At 35.6% G+C, this 18,280-nt stretch overlaps 1 protein-coding gene across 2 annotated transcripts in view; it reads left to right on the top strand.

The window, feature by feature from the left end:
• The window catches only part of Ncam2 (neural cell adhesion molecule 2), a 431,206-nt gene that overhangs the window by 259,564 nt on the left and 153,362 nt on the right, over positions 1–18,280 (top strand). For both annotated transcript variants that reach the window (XM_052741042.1, XM_052741043.1), the window contains exons 6-7: positions 4,584–4,701; positions 15,418–15,578. In XM_052741042.1, coding sequence (XP_052597002.1) covers positions 4,584–4,701; positions 15,418–15,578 — 279 coding nt within the window. The remainder of the gene's footprint in view (positions 1–4,583; positions 4,702–15,417; positions 15,579–18,280) is intronic.

The raw sequence follows: 18,280 nt of genomic DNA on the forward strand, positions 1-18,280 counted from the left end.
AGCTCTAGCGAGCTATCCATCAAAGGACAAAGATCTTACTAATTATGTAATTTTCTCCTCACAACACCTCATTCCACTAGCTCTACATCTGTATTTTTTTTTTCTGAAGACTAACTGCTTGAAATGGCTGCCCACACTCCACAGAGTATACACATTTAAAGTTTTATTTGAAAGGCAAGGATAGAGTACAGCAAGTAGAAACAGGGAAAGACTCTCATGGGCCCAATTTGCACAGACAACGTCTGATCTTCGCTGTCAACCAACATCTGAGTGAAGCAGCTCAGTGAAATTCTTACTGAACTTCAAGACAAGCTAGGGGATTGTTTGGGACAGGTGAAAACTCCCAGTGAAGGTAATGATTTCAGGGCTTGCTAAGGGAATTGTCCTGAGCATCACACATTCCAGGGATCCTATTATGGCTAAGAATCAAGTGGTAGCCTTCCCAGAATCTGTGTCAAGAATGAAATTCTCCAACTGAATTGTAAGCCAATTTTCTCTATACAACCTCTAGCAATGGATCTTTCAACTGACTTGAAATGAATCATTTATATGCCAAATATTCCCACAGATTTGGTTGTGATCTAATATTAGACCATTTTGCTCCATTGTAAATATACTTTTTAAAATCATATACTAGACGTATTTCATCTTCACTATTATTATCTGATGATGTCAGATCTAGTGTTTTTCCTCAGTAAACTTTATTTTAAAATTCAGTGCTAACTATGTGATCACTGTTCTATCACTGCCTCATTTTACTGATAGTTTAGAAGTTAAAATGTGACAATTACCCCATATTTGCTATCATTTTCCAAACTTGAGGGCATAGTAATAGGTTTTAGAGCAAAACATAAATTAAATACTGATTTTTCTGATATTAATGGTTGTTCACAATTCAGAAATGTTTATCAAAAATAACTAACTATATATACTTAAATCATTTTAAGCAATGAACTAGACTTCAAATAAAATTTTAACATTACTTTATGTCTATCATTGGATAAAATGAATGTGTTAAATTCTGTATGTTTTGAGATCTAAAAATAGTTTTTATTAAATGTCAGTTTGGGTTGATCAATCTTCATCAACGAGAAAGTAAATTTTATTGCAAGTAACCATAACAGATATTAATGAAAATTTAGATGTGACTTAAGTTTATCTTTCATAAGAAAGAGAACAAAAAGATTAAATGAGTTGAGATTGAGTGTAGATATAATTTCAAACAGACCTGATCTGACTACTGGAATGTAATCACTTTATCCAGATTACTATGGATATTTATATTAATGAATTAATTCACAGTATACACTGCACTGACATCATATTTCACATGATATTATACGAGATCAATTATACAAAAATGACATAGATGTAATTCACAACAGTAAGATATATGCTTCCTTATCAAAAGAAGATTTATTCTAATAATTAAATTTAAAATGAATAACTCGATATCTTCTTTGAGTAATTAGAATAAGGTTTGCATTATGATTCCCGAGTCATTTCACATTTTGGGTTTTTTTTTTTTTTCAATGTTTCCATGTAATGAGACCAGTCTTGTGCTACTGAACTCATCAGAAGACCCAAAGATAAAACATAACTTCTTTGTTCATAGAAGTTATAATACATAGGTGTTAAATATCAACCCAGTCCATCCAATCTTACAATAATGGACTGGTATGTATTATGTAACTTTCTAAAGTGATCACAAAATGTAAAATGTAAACATAAGCAAAAAATGGAACTGGCGTGCTGGCTTAGTAGTTCCCAGCACTGGCTATACTTTCAGAGGACTTATCTACAATCCCTAGCACCTACATGGTGGATTACTATTATCTTTAACTTCATTCCAAAGATGCCCAATGCAGTCGTATGGCCTATGCGTGCAAATTAATCAGTAAACATTTATAACTAAAAGAATGGGAAACAAATTCTTTGAGGCTTTTGACATCTGCTCTATTTGAAAAAGCCTATTTAGAATTTACATTTTTAGCTGCAAATAAAATTCACAACATTTTATCTTGATAATCACCATAAATGAAAAATAGGAATTTGTTAAAGTACGAAAAGCTAGGCCAGAGACATGGCTCAGTAAATGAACTTTCTTACCACCCATCCTGATGTCAGGAATTTGGTCTCTGAGACACACATAGTGGAAGAAGAAAACCGACTCCTTTCGGTTGTCTGCTGCCATCCATCCTCACTGCATGGCATGAGTGTATGAGCAAGCATAGATAAACAAATAAATGTAATGAAAATAAAAACTATATTGGTGGAGCTGGGAGATGTGAATTTGTATTATGTCCCCCCAAAAAATGGAAGAAAAAAAACAAACCAATTAAAACAGCAAAAGACAATACCATGATATGTTTTTGTTTTTTTTTTTTTTTTTTTCTGGTATCACATTAATCTGAGCAGCCTAGTAATTGATCTTCAGAATGTGGTATTAAATTCGCAGTGAGACTACTCGTCTGTTGGTTTACACTGTAACATAAGAACGGACATTTCCTTATCAAAATCTATGTGATGGAAAACATAAGTAGTAATACTTTTCCAACCTGGAAAGTTTATTGAAAATACAATTATGACAAATATTGAACAGCCTCTTTCAGTTAGCAGCAACATCAGAGAACTAGAAAGCTCTCTTCTATCACAGAAGTGTTTCTATCTAAAAACATAATGGAGAGGTGTCTGTTAATACATTTGTTTTCTGTAGTGTGATAAAATATGTATTGCTACAATAAAAATAATTTAGCCATTCTTTCAACTTCATTTAAAAATTGGAAAAGGTAAGCCAATTATGCCAACAAAATGCTACCTTCATCGGAGTAGTGTCTTTACGCAGTGGATGGTACTGTTTACAGACCCCCAAACTGGTGAAGTCCAGAGAATAAGTGACAGTAGAATGCAGTCAACCTTCATGGGACATCTCCATCGTACTTCTACTCCCAAGGCCTCAGGAAAACCACAGGAGTAGGGCAGAAAAGTTCTAAGTCACAGACTGGGCAAGATTACTGCAAACTACTATCTTCTGGTCCTGACAGGACTGTTGCACTGCCGAATTCATACAAACTGATTACCAGCCAGAAGAAAAAAGAAAGGACACTGTAATTCTGTGCTTAATTCTAAGACAAGAGCACAATACCCAGGACAGAGATGTGAAAAGCAAAAAAAGAGGCAAAGAATTGGTTATCAAATGCATGCAAAACAAACCCTGAAAACATGCATCCAATTGACATGTGAACTGAACAGGTTATAAATAGAAATATATAAGTATTGTATACATATATATGCATAAAATAACAATTAATGAAAAATGGTATTAATATGAAGGAAAGTGGGGAGAGGTATATGGGGGATTTGGAATGAGAAAAGGGAAGGGGATCTTGTTATTATGTTGTAATATAAAATAAAAAAGAATTAAAGAGCACAAACTGTGACATGCCTCATTTAATGTTCACTTCCAAGACACAAATTTAAAGTAGTAGGTTACAGGGTGAAAAAAATATTGTGTCTATAATTACAACAGAAAGGAAATGGCATATAAAGAGTGAAATGAATATGCCCATAAAATTAAGAGTATCTATAAAAGTCCATCTTTAGGGATACTAGTAATTATTATTATGCTATTTAATGTAAGAGCATGATCCCTATACCAACCCTCATAAAGGCAAAAATGTGAGGTACTGTGTTTAGTTACTAAGGGGCATATCAGTTATTTTCTTCATTGCAAATGCGATAGTGCTTTATCAATGCAGACCTGAACACGACTCTAGAGATATGCAATTATAATCAAATATCAACTCTCTACTTCATTCCATATATATGTATGGTAATCAATCTATTAAGTATTTATTTTACAAGTATTACTTTATCATATCCACTTTAAGGGCATGAAGATGTGCCTTGAGTCCCAGCTCCAGCTTTGAAACTGAGGTAGTTCTATGGAAGTCTGTGACTTGTTTACTGCAAACACTGCATTTCAGCCACAGTTTCAACATGACCAGAATGTGCAGCGTGTACAATTTTGCAACGTAATTAGTTCGAAATTGAGGAAGCTTAATTTTAAAATTGAATTGTTCATGAAAATCTATTTTCATACTCTATAGCTGAAGCAGTTTCTCTTCATAAAATGTTTTATAGTTGTTTGAAGAAATTAAGTGTAGTTAATCAGAAAGAACATTATGGTTTGACACCTAATTTGAAAGCCCTGTCTTGAAACAGTGAATGATGGCCTATGGAATTACATAGACCAATAAGAACCCGAATAGGAAATCCATTTATGCTGAAAGTAGATTTCAGTATGGATTAAGTCAGTGCTGCTGTGTCTTTGTGTGAGACATATTTCATGCGGTATATGTGTTCGCTAAAATACACAATTCACTGTTTAACAGATTGGGAAACACTACACTAATAACATGGTGAATTATCCTATTATGCACATGAAAAGCTATCGCTGACCCTAATTCTCTGTGAAAACAGAAAGTAACTATGGAGAACCAAAGCACTAAAAGATAGTGGCAAAATATTGGTGATGCACTGTTCTGGTTGCATCTCTTTACTCTGTGTCTTTCCTCCTTCAGTTCCACCAGCAATTGTGATGCCCCAGAAGTCCTTCAACGCTACTGCAGAGAGAGGAGAAGAGATGACCTTAACCTGCAGGGCCTCAGGCTCTCCAGATCCTACCATCTCTTGGTTTAGGTAAGTGAAGGTCCCATGTCTTCTGTGTAGTGCTCATAAGGCTCACAGAGGAATATTTTAAATTGTAATTATTTGGAAAGAAACAAACATTGTCTAGTCTCATTTTAAATAAAGGTTATCTAACACCAAATGATCATCCTTGAGAACACACATACAAGTAACATTTTATAGACTGAGTGGATTTTATTTTGGAATATATGTATACATAAACATATGTATGTAAAAAATATGGCTTTGGCTCCTTTTTTGTTTGTTTTCTTTTGTCCTGTTCTAGTTTGCTTATATTTTATTTTATTTTATGTTTTAGACACCTTTTTGTTTTCTAAGGAGAAAGAGGAACAAAGGATTTGAATTTTGATGAGAGAAGATGTAGGGAGGATCTGGGAGGAGTTTGGGGTAGGGAAACCAAAATCAAACCATATTGTATGAAAAAAAATGATTTCAATAAAATAAAAAGAAAAGCAAAAGAACAAGGAGGTTCATATGGGAGATTTTAGAAGAAGAATAGGTTAGGGGATGATGTAATTGTTTCATAGCTCATAAATAATAGAAATAATAAAAAATGGTTCTTAAAAATAATTCAGTGTGTGTGTGTGTGTGTGTGTGTGTGTGTGTGTGTGTGTGTGTGTGTGACAGTACAAGTATATACAGACCTTGGCATGTTTATGGATGTCAAAGAACAACTTTCAAATGCTGGTTCTTGCCTTTCACTGTGGGATCTGGAATGAACCTAGGTTTGCAAACTTGTGAGTACTTTGATCCAATGAGGCATCTTGCCTTCTAAGGTGCTATTTGTCATTGGCTAAATAGATTAGATTGCATAGACAGAGTGCAGCATGTGAATGGACTGTAATGTTCCTGAGTGAAATACTGGCAGAGAATGTTTACTGGGGTTTCAGAGTTATCTTTTGTTCAATGTTGGCTCTGCAGCCTTACTGCTGATTGAATCTCTGTGTCTTTGCTGGAATACAGTCTGTATTAAAATGGATAATGGATATTTTAGCAGTACTGTTTGGATGCAAAATCACTTATTATATGAAAATAACTACATGTTCTCTTTTTGTACTAATTTATTTTTATTTATTTTTGGTTTTTGTTGTTTTGTCAAGACAGAGTTTCTCTGTGTTGTTTTGGTGCCTGTCCTGGATCTCGTTCTGTCAACCAGGCTGGCCTCAAAATCACAGAAATCTGTCTGGCTCTCCCTCCAGAGTGCTGGGATTTAAGGCATGTGCCACCACTGCCTGGGTTTGTACTATATTAAAAAGTTATATAGATGACATTTTAAGAACATGACTGCTCCTAGGAATGGTGGAGGAGAAAGTTTATTATAGATATTGCAGAAAGCAGAGTCAGAGGCAGGGATATCTGGAAGAGTCCATAGTGGACATTACTAGATTGAGCTGGGTCATGTGGGAGAGGGAAAGGGGAAGGAAGAGAGGAGACAGGGCAGAGGAGAACGAGGTACAGCAGCCAGGAGGCCAGAGGTCCAAAAGGGAAGAGCCATGTGATCAAAATGTCTGGATTATATAGGGAGGAACCTTTGGGGGAAGGGCAGCCCAACCCCTTAACTGGAAAATTCAGACCAGAGGGTAGGGTATGCAAACCATACCCTGTAACAGGTAGGAACTGAGGGATGCTGGAAGAACATGGTGGCCAGTTCCAGCTTTCGTATGTTAAATAGATGCCTCAGCTGTTTGTTCTGGGTTTGAAACTTAACAACTATATTTGGTATATGCAATGATAAGATTGGCAATATTTATACTTTGTAATTTATTTCAAAAACAATTAATATCCACAACTATTCTTCACTGCTTTCTATTTAACATATTTTGATAATATGATTTCAGATCTTTATCTTGTTTATGATTTTAGCACAGAAGGATTCTATAAACAAAGTGATTGGAATTGATCTATGCAGATATTAATTCTTGGTAATAGTATTTTACTGGGATTGCCCATCTGACATTAGCATACTAACCCCAAGCAATCATCATGTATCTAAGTGAGTACTATATTCCCAATAATTCCTTAAGGGTTCATAGTACACCTAATTGAGTCACAGAAAAGTTCTATGTCATTCAGCCCAAGAACAAATAATGATCATTGACCTTAAAGATTATATATGTCCAGAGATATTTAGCTCCCGTTAGACCTTTTAATTTATTCAAACTTATTTTCTTTTTTCTTTTTTTTTTAATCTGTGGTGTTACAGTTGTGCTAGAGCTATGATATGAAACTCTGTATTATAAAGTCAGAAGCAACTTGTCAGAATTTTAGAATGAAATAAATAGGAAAGCACAAGAACACTTTGGTTTTTTTTATTTAATGTTTTTATTTTATAATTAACTTAATTACTCGTATCAGCCACGGATTTCCCCGTCCTCCCTTCTTCCAACCCCCAGCCCTCTCCCCTATTCTACCCCCCATTCCCACCTCTTCCAAGACAAGGTCTTCCCTGGGGAGTCAGCCCAGCCTGGTAGACTCAGCCTAGGCAGGTCCAGTCTCCTCCTTCCTACACAAAAGCTGAGCAAAGTGTCCTAGCATAGGCCCCAGGCTCTAATAAGTCAGCCCATGCACCAAGGACAGGTACTGGCTCCACTGCCTGGGGGCCTCCCATACAGTTCAAGGTAATCAACTGTCTCACTTATCCAGAGGGCCTGGTCCAGTTCCATGGGGACTCCTCAGCCATTGGTTCACAGTTCATGCATTTCCACTACTCAAATTTATTTTCTTATGCTTTTTGGAAATAAAATTATCATAAGAACTAAAATAAATCAAATCCAGAATATGTTTATTTTTCCAGATTTATATCTATGGTTTCTCATCTGTATCCCTTTAAATGCCATTTTTTGGTGATAATGGAGAGTGCTTAGAATCCAAATAGATTTTCTTGGTGTCTGATTTAAAAAAAAAAAAGAAAAAAGTTTTGGGAGAATAGGATTGTATTATTGTAACATTTGTAGAGATATATTTACTTTTACTGAAAAGCTTTTATTTGATCCCATTTGTCTGTAGATATAACATATCAAAATTATGAAAATAAATTCTTGTAAGCACTGGGGAATAGAGTTATTTGCACTTGGGGATTCAGACAACCTGATGAGAAGAGATGGTACATACAAGTGATATGATGAGAGTCCGCTGATTTAGTAACCACAGGCTGCTGTAAAACAACAACAACAAAACAATACATTAGGTAGCTAAAATAGCAGAAATGTATTTCTCCACATTTCTGGAGGCTGGGTATCCAAGAACAATGTACCACTGGGACTGGTTTCTGATGAGGACTATCTTCCTGGCATCCTGATGTCCACCTCCTTTACTTTATCCTATCATATCCTTTTACTGCATATAAATGCTGCTTTTATTTAAGAATATAGGTTCCATGAGATAGAGAGATGGTGGAGGTATGACAACTTAAGTTGTATGCCCACAATCCACATAACAGATAGATGTTTGCACTTTTGTTCTTGTAATACCAGTGCTGGAGAGGAGAAAAAATGCTATGTGGATTTATGGAGTTCAGTGGTCAGTCAGACATCACACACACTATCCATCAAATGCGGGTGTCACTTACTCAAACACAAACTTGTTTTATTTCTTTAATTTTTGAAGTCTCTGTCTCCAAATTAATTCACCTAATATGTTAGAGAGCCAATATTCATGTGGATACGGGAACATGCTTTATATGTTATACAAATATAGAAGGTACCAAAGTTGGAATGTTGTGATAGTTTTCACAAAGCAAACAGCAGTAACTAGGGACATGTAAACTTAAGACAGCACAAATACAGAGGAAACATCCCTCTATAAGTTCTTTTAGAACACATTTTCAGGTTAATCAGAACTACAGAGTATTTGTTTTGAGAGAGAGAAAGAAAATGAAGTTGGGTGAATAAGGAGGTTCAGAAGTTCAGGGAAGAGTTGGGGAGGGAGAGAGTAGATCAAAATATATTGCATGAAAAAATTAAAGTAAAAATAAATACTCTGTAGAATAATATTATAATTTAGTCAATTAATTAGGTGAATTCTATTGGTTTTTCAAAGTAAATACCACAAAGCATTCTTTTCAAACTCAGATATTCTTATATGTTGGAGAGCATCTCTAGTCAGATGTGGGGTTGGTGAAAATCTTTTCCCATGCTTTAGGCTGCCATTTTGTCCTATTGACACTGTCCTTAGCCTTACAGAAGCTTTTCAGTTTCATGAGGTCCCACTTATTAATTGACAATCTCAGTTTCTGTGCTGAAGGTGTTCTGTTCAGGAAATTGTCTCTTGTGCCAATGTGCTTAAGTCTATTTTCCACTTTCTGTTCTGTCAGGTTCACTGTAACCGGATTTATGTTGAGGTCTTTGACACACTTGGTTTTGAGTTTTGTGCAGGGTGATAGATATGGATCTATTTGTATTTTTCTACATGATGATATCCAGAATTGCCAGCACTAATTTGTTGAAGATGCTTTCTTTTGTCCATTGTAGAATTTTATCTTCTTTGTCAAAAATTCTGGTGTTCATAGGTGTGTGGATTTATGTTTGGGTCTTTGATTTGATTCTGTTTTTATGTCAAATCCATGCTATTTTTTTTTTATTACTATGGCTATTCAGTAGAGCATGAGATCAGGGATGGTGATATCTCCAGTGGTTCTTTTATTGTACAGAATTGTTTTAGCTATCCTGGATTTTCTCATAAACAACAATAACAACAACAGATAATCCAATTTTAAAAAGGGGTACAAACAGAGAATTCTCAACAGAAACACTTAAAGAAATGTTCAATGTTGCTAGAGTTTTCCTGCCTGGCCCACAGTCAGGACAGATCTCTCTCACCTGCTAGTCCCAAGCCGCTCAAACCCGATCAAGTAAACACAGACACTTATATTGGTTTCAAACTGTATGGCCGTGGCAGGCTTCTTGCTAACTCTTCTTACAGCTTAAATTAATCCATTTCTATTAATCTATACCTTGCCACGTGGCTTGTGACTTACTGGTACTTTACATCTTCCTTGTCCTGATGGCGGCTGGCAGTGTCTCTCTCACCCAGCTTCCTGTTCTCTCAATTCTCCTCTCTGTTAGTCCCGCCTATACTTCCTGCCTGGCCACTGCCAATCAGTGATTTATTCATTGACCAATCAGCAACACATTTGACATACAGACCATCCCACAGCACTTCCCCTTTTCTTTTCTTAAAAAGGAAGGTTTTAACCTTTACACATCTCCAAAGTCAGCTTGGTATATTTGGGAATTTGGGCGTAGCTTCTCTTACTACTTCCTGCTGGAGGGGGGCACTGTATCTTATGGGGACACAAAGAATATTTTAGGGTCATGGAGTAGTCTGTGAGGCTGTATCATCTGAGCCAGTTGCCTTGAAACGGTTCTGGATGTTGGATCATCTGGACTATGGTGTCATCGGAGACCTTTCAGGTGGTCTTGGCTGGTCAAACCTGATGTGTCTTAATCTGGAACAAATCCATAGCCTCTGGCTTTCTGTGGAAACAAAAGCAGAGTCTCCTTTCCAAAGTAACATATCCTTATATCCAAATTTTGAAGTCAAGGTACCTTTAAAATATGCATATTGGTTTAACTCAGCTTCCTTTACAATCAAATATCTCTCTGTAGTTAAGAATCCCAAAGACAACACAATCCAGATTCTCTGTGTGATATCCATCTTTATGGGGCTTATTTTTTATATTAATTTTACTGTCTCTTTAAAGACTTTATTTTTTAAAACTATGTATTTGTTTCTGTAACTGTATATATCACCTTTTTAATCTCTTTCAAGCCTACGTATATTTTACACACATTGTAAACTATTACATCTGAATCTGTCTTATTGTGAATCTATTGCCTTAAACTGCAGCAGCTGTGGCTGCTGGCTCCACCCACCTCAGCTTCCCAGCATGGCGGTAGTACGTTTTCCGCCAGCTCTGGGAGCCATCGTGGGTCTATGCTTTTATCCAAGCAGCGTGTAGCCCCAAAACCTCTTTTTTTGTTTTGTACTAGCAAAGGCTAAATCCACCACGCAGCTTAATGTGCCACTTGCAGAGGCCTCATTCCCACCATATGGCGGCAGGTCAAGCACACACGCCAGGAACCTACCAGTAGCTCAAACCGGCAGCTCAAACCCGCAGCTGCTGCTCATTTGAGAGAGACAATTAGGAACTGTTTTTAACTCCGTTTTAGAATCTTTTTTCTCAGTTTTTAGGTGGAAACTCTTGCCACCACGTTGGACGCCATTTGTTGCTAGAGTTTTCCTGCCTGGCCCACAGTCAGGACAGATCTCTCTCACCCGCCAGTCCCAAGCCGCTCAAACCCGATCAAGTAAACACAGACACTTATATTGGTTTCAAACTGTATGACTGTGGCAGGCTTCTTGCTAACTGTTCTTACAGCTTAAATTAATCCATTTCTATTAATCTATACCTTGCCACGTGGCTTGTGGCTTACTTTACATCTTCCTTGTCCTGATGGTGGCTGGCAGTGTCTCTCTCACCCAGCTTCCTGTTCTCTCAATTCTCCTCTCTGTTAGTCCCGCCTATACTTCCTGCCTGACCACTGCCAATCAGTGATTTATTCATTGACCAATCAGCAACACATTTGACATACAGACCATCCCACAGCAGTTCAACATCCTTACCTATCAAGGAAGTGCAAATCAAAATGACTCTGGCATTCCATCTTACACCTATTAGAATTGCTAAGTTCAAAAATGCTAATGGCAGCTTGTGCTAGAGAGGATGTGGGACAAGGGGAACACACCTCCATTGCTGGTGGGGGTGCAAATTTGTAAAGCCACTTTGTAAATCAATATGTTGGTGTCTCAGAAAATTACAAATTGATCTACCTCCAGACTCATCTATACCTCTCTTGGGTGTGTTTCTAAAGGATGTTCAATCATGCCACAAGGACACTTGCTCAACTGTGTCATAGCAGCTTTATTAATAATAGCCATAACCTAGAAACAATCTATATGCCCCTCAACCAAAGAATGGATAAAGAATATATGGTACATATACAGAATGGAATATCACTCAGCTGTTAAAAACAATGACATCATGAAATTTGAGGGCAAATGGATGGAACTAGAAAAGAATCACCCTAAGTGATTTAACCCAGACCCAGAAAGACAAACACAGTATGTACTCACTTATAAGTAGATATTAACTATAAAATATAACCATACTACAGACCCAGAGAGGCTAAATAAAAAGGAGGCCCAAAGAGGGATGAAGGGATCTCCTGCGTGGGGATGAGAACGTGAGGGATCAGGTTGAGGGGAAGGTGGAGGGGAGGAGTATTGAAAGAGATGACTGACAGGGAATGGCATTTTGGGGTCATGTACAAACCTAATGCAAGGGAAACTCCCACAAATTTACAAAGATGACCCCAGCTAAGACTCCTAGCAATTGTGAATTCGTAGCCTGAACTGGTCATCTCCTGTGGTCAGATTGATGACTACCTCAGTTGTTATCAGAGAGCCTTCATCCAGGAACTGTAGGAAACAGATGCAGAGAGCCACACTAGGGAATCCTGCTGAAGAGAGAGGGGAGGGATTGTAGGAGCCAGAGGGGCCAAGGACAGTACAAGAAAACCCACAGAAACAACTAACCTGGATCATAGGAACTCATAGAGTCTGACCAACAACCAGGAAGACAGCATGGGACCTACCTAGGCCCTCTACAAATATGTGACAGTTGTGTATCTTGGTCTACTTGTGGAATTCCTGACAGTGGGAGCAGGGGCTGTCTATAATGCTTTGAGAACCTATTCCTCATAACGGACTGCCTTGGCCAGCCTTAATACAAGAGGAGATGCTTAGTGTACTGTAACTTGATATTCCATGCTTTGTTGATAACCATGGGAGGCCTGCCCCTTTCCTTAACAGAATGATAGGAGGAGTGAATTGATGGGAGGGATAGGAAGGAGTCAATGGGAAGAGAGGGGGAGGGGAAACTGGTTGGGATGTAAAATGAGTAAATAAATTAAATTAAAAAAAAAAAACTCACCTTTTCAGAGTCTGATGTCTTTCTTATGCATTGTAAGAATTAAGATGCTGATAACTTAATAGCTACTGGGTCTTCAGTGATCCTGGTTTTGGTCTCGAATTGTTAAAGGTCGGGAAAATACTGGCCCTAGAATGAATCAGTGTGTTACTTTTCTGTTTCATGGCAGAACACTTGACAAAGGTAATTGGGAGAGGAAGACAGTAAGTTGCCTCCCAGGTTGAGGTTTCTTTCCACTAAGGGATGGCGGCAGAGGACCACAAAACATCTGATTCAGCTGCATCCGCAGTAGGTAGCAGAGAACGGTGGATGTTTCTGCCCAGCTAGCCACCTTTATCTTCTTTATTCAGTTTCGAATCCCAGCCTTGGAATGGTGCTGCCTAGACTAGCCAGCTACCACTTTAGCAATCTTAATCTAGAAACTCCCTCACAGATACACAAAGGTCTCTTTTCATGGCGATTCCAGATGTCTTCCAGCTGAGAATCAAGATGATCTCTTTCAGTAAGGAAGTCTCTGTCCCTGTACTATTTCATGGCAAAGTTGAAAAGTAAGCCTGGTTATTTCTTAGTTAAACTCGCTAAACCAATTTTTCATCCCTTTTTTTGGCCACAGGTCGTACCATAAATGCATTTTTTGTTGTGGTAAAGGGCTATTGAGATCATTTATTTCTATATTGTTCAGTCTTTACTGGCATGTTTTTACAGAAATGCGTTGACGACCTTTAATGCCATGTAAAAGCCTAGCGTGATTCATTATTACTTTGTTATGTATTTAACTTCTGTACTACTTAAAGTTCTTGCTTCTGTTGTTTTGTTTACTTCACAATTGCTTCCTTGTTCTATATTCCTTCTTCATCTGGTCTGTCTAGATAAAGGTATACCCAAATTTTAACTGACATTAATCTGTCTTTTATTTTTTATGTTTCAGTGAATGTTGTTCTTATTTTTGTTATTTTTTTCTATGTACTTTGCATTTAATTTCTCTTTTCTTTTTAGGTAACATTTATGTCATTGAAGTTTTTCACCCTTCTCATATAATCATATTTTTATCTAGAAACATTGCTTTAATTATACATTGTTGATTTTAGAAAATTATATTTGAATTTTCTTTACATCAAACATCTTTTAATTTCTATCCAAATTTTTCATTAAATATTATTTTTGGTATTGGTTAATTTGTGAGTATGTTTTTTTCTTTCCAGTTTGTGGGTATGCATAGTCTTAATTTCTGATATCATTTAGTAATTACATTATTTATTTACTACAAGATTTTTCATCATCTTATAATTTATTTCATTGCTTATATTCCAGGTGTGTGTTTTGAAAATGACTTTGATGTCTCTGGCATTATTGCCATGATCTAAGTATTAATAGAATTCACTTGAAAGATTCAATGGTATATTGTAGGCAGAATTTTCCTGTTCTGACCACCTATTCCCAAATAACCAACACAGAGACTTAAGATTGCTTATAAATGCTAGGCTTTTATAATAGCTCAGGCTTGTTACTAACTAGCTCTTAAAACGGAACCCATTTCTATTCATCTATGTGCTGCTCCGAGGCTCATTGCTTTTACCTCTCTTCCATTTTGTATGTCTGACTCATTCTCCATCTGGCTGTTGACTCCAGACTCTGCCCTTTGTCCTCCAAGCATTCTCCTATTCTGGCTCTCCTGCTCAATATCTTTCTGCACAACTATTGGCCAGTCAGCTTCTCTATTAAACCAATCACAGTGACATATATTCATATAGTGTAAGGGAATATTCCACAGCAGATATTTAAAAGTGTTGTTGGTTTCCTTGTAGGAAGATTTTAAAGTAATCATCTAGAATTTTTAAATTGAAATTTAAACTGATATAGGAATGTTAATATCTACACCACAGACAGATTATGAGTGTTTTATGTCAATGTGTCATATAATAATTCAGTTTGCAAATTGAAAATCATAGATAAAAATAGAAATATACAAAAAGGTAAAGGGAAAAATGAGAAAAGTAAAATAAGAATAAAATGTAAGTAAAGGGAATATATAGAGATATTTTACATGTGGAAGGAAATTTTTAAAATATTTTAAGCAATTAAAATATAATAGAAAATGTTAACAGAATTTGCTATTATAAATACACAAATTTTGAAGGAAATATATTTCATTTTAGAAAGTACTTGAAAAATAATAATTATTGACAGCTATAAGAAACAAAAATTATTCTCTTTACTATCACATTGATTTTCACTGATGATACTTACAGTGAATATAAATTCATGACATTTATATTGTTTCATGTTAAGTTAAAGGAATTTTCATAGAAATTATTTTTATGTAATCCACATGTAAATATAAATACATACATGAACATATACTAGTTAATTATTAAAGTACAAAGTGAATAAAAATTAGTAATAAAAACAGTACTTTCTAATAAAGTACAACATGAAGTCAGGTGTTTTCATTACTTGATTATGATTTCAAGCTCAAATAAATGCCATTTTTATCTCTAAAATCTAACTAAATTTCAAGTATTGTGTTTATATATTTGCCTTAAGGTTGATTGAATAATAAAAAATGTATTTTGACTGAACTATAACAATCAGTTTTCCTAGCCATGAAAAACTGTATGGCTATAGATAAATAAGATGATTGTGATGTTCCAGTTTATTAAATTAGATTGTGAGTATCAACGTGTTTCAGCTTTCATTTTTTTTTTTTTTTTTTTTAGGAATGGCAAGCTCATTGAAGAAAATGAAAAATACACTTTAAAGGGCAGTAATTCAGAGCTCACTGTCAGGAACATAATCAATAAAGATGGCGGCTCTTATGTCTGCAAAGCCACAAACAAGGCAGGAGAAGACGAAAAGCAGGCCTTCCTACAAGTCTTTGGTAAGTACTACAATGCTGTGGTTAGAAGGCAGTATTCATCAAGAGGGAAGGAAGTCAGAACCATCCTTTGCTGTGCTATTGGATGCAAACTATAACCTTTCCATAGACAAAGAAAACTGTTTATCTCAGCAACAAACATTAAATAATACAGTTTTTGACAGAATTATCTTAAGAATTATGTGGAATAATATGTAAAATTCCATGGGATATTGACAGATGGTAAAAAAGAATTTGTTTACTTTTTACCCAATGAGCTGTATAATATCATACATCTCTGAACATTTATCTTAATAAATCACTGCAGGATACATGTTCGGATTCATTTTATATTTAATAGCTTCAAAATTTCTCATGTGTAAGTCTCAAATTTACAAATGTTTGCCTGTAGCTATAATCAGTGTCTTACCATCTTAAAAGATACTATATAGGCACTATTCATACTGATCAAGAGAAATATTGTCTTCTTCAGGCAGCTTTCTGAGCATATAGATTAATACCAAATATTGATTTTGCTCTCATTATCTTGACAACAGAGAAAATTGCTCAAATACTATGGCAGCTAATGTTAAACAAGTTTTGGGGCTGAATGTTTTACTGGCTCAATTATTAAAAATATTTGCTAATTTTTACAAAAGACCTGAATTCTGTTTCTCATATCCCCAAGGTGACTTACTACCATTTGAAACTCCATTTCCATTTTATCTGATTTCTCCTTCTGGCCTCCTTGGGGACTACATGCATGTGATATACAGACGTGCACATACAAAACACCAATACACATAAAAATAAATGAAAACATCTCTGTTCAAAAGAAGTTGAATACATTGCTAAAATTTAGTGAATTTTGGCTACCTTTACACATGCTATAATCAAATATATTTTATAACAAATACTAGATAAAATAAACAATGTGAAATATGTGTTTAAGAAGGGTATATACAAGCCGGGCAGTGGTGGCACACGCCTTTAATCCCAGCACTTGGGAGGCAGACGCAGGTGGGTCTTTGTGAGTTCGAGGCCAGCCTGGGCTACCAAGTGAATTCCAGGAAAGGCGCAAAGCTACACAGAGAAACCCTGTCTCGAAAAACAAAATAAAACAAAACAAAAACAAAAACAACAAAAAAGAAGGGTATATGCTCTTAGTTGTAGCTGGAAATATTTTTCTTACTTTGTACACAAGATGAATAGTAAAACTTACTGCCCTCTGCTGCTGTATTGAATGGCAGAGACCTTCATAATGTCTATATTCCTGTAGGATGATAGAATATTTTTAATAAAATTGATGAAAAAATAAAATTTGAATAATAACACATTGCCTGAATAATGTGGGATCAGATTAGCCAGGTAGCATTGAACAAAGACTGCCGTTTAGGTCAGCGTGATTTTTCAGTTTCAAATCCAGGTCATGTTAAATGATGGTTACACAAGTCTTCAATTACAAAATAAAAATAAAAATAAATAAACCTGCAGAAGAAGTTCCCATGGAATGAAAAATACGACTTTGAAACTATAGGAAATCCTTAACTAGTTCTAAACTTAATTCTCTCCACAAATATTAACTTTGACATTGGGGAACCTAAATAAAATAAAATAATAGAAATAGTAGTGAATGAAAACCAAAACAAAACAAAACAAAGAAGAACAACAAACATCCTTTTCACTCTTCCATCTCTCCTGCCTCTCCAACACCTCTTCATCGGTATTTGTGTTGGTTTTAATTTTTTTTTTTCAAATTATCTTTTCTTGGGTGACACCTCAAGGGTGAAGGGCGAATGTGGGATGACTGAGAAATGAGCAGAATTGGGGTACATGATGTGAAGTTATAAAAGAATAAATAAAGAAATTATGTTGAAGAAAAAAGAAAAGAAATGATAGTGAAATACCACTCTGCAATTTCTTCTTTTATTAGGATGCCAGTGTATGAGAACAAGAGGATGTATCAGGATTTCTGAAGCTCCATCCTTTAAAACATGAAATAATGCATAAAACATCATATTACATCAAGGTTTGTGAAGCAATGCTGAATAAATTTGTGTTTCTTTTGAAAGATAAAATGTATATGACTAAAAGTAAAAGGGAATGAAATGTAAAAATGTTAAAATTTTATACATGATATTCACTTTTGTGGATAAAAATTTTATTTTTCAAAAGAAACACAAATGTATTCAGTGTTGCTTCACAAGAATGAAAGGGAATAAATGTAAAAAAAATGTTAAAATTTTATACATGATATTTCTGATATTAGGGATCTTATTTCTGATATTAAGAAAAAATACTTTTTATTTAAATTAATTTATTTAATTATACTTATAGTATTTTTTAAAAAATAGTCATGTAATGACATGATAAAGCTGGATTTTAGGATCTTATTGATTTTATTTTGCTAAATAAGTAAGAAAGAAAGGAAGGAAGGAAGGTTAGGAAGGAAGGAAGAAAAGAAGGAAGGAAGAAAGGTAGGGAGGAAGATAAGAAGGAAGGAGAGAGAGAGAAAGAGTAAGGCAATGTTGTACCTGGAGTTATCTCCAGTCCTGCCCAGAACTGCAGCCACTCAGACCCCAATAAACACACAGATACTTAGATTATTTAAACTGCTTGACCTAATGGCTCAGGCTTCTGCTATCTAGTTCTTATATCTTAAATTAACCCATTTCTATTAATCTATAATTTGCCACATGGCTCGTGGCTTACCAGTACTTTTCATG

Source organism: Peromyscus californicus, unplaced genomic scaffold (assembly GCF_007827085.1).
Source record: "Peromyscus californicus insignis strain IS unplaced genomic scaffold, ASM782708v3 Scaffold_16__1_contigs__length_79575227, whole genome shotgun sequence".
NCBI lineage: Eukaryota > Metazoa > Chordata > Mammalia > Rodentia > Cricetidae > Peromyscus > Peromyscus californicus.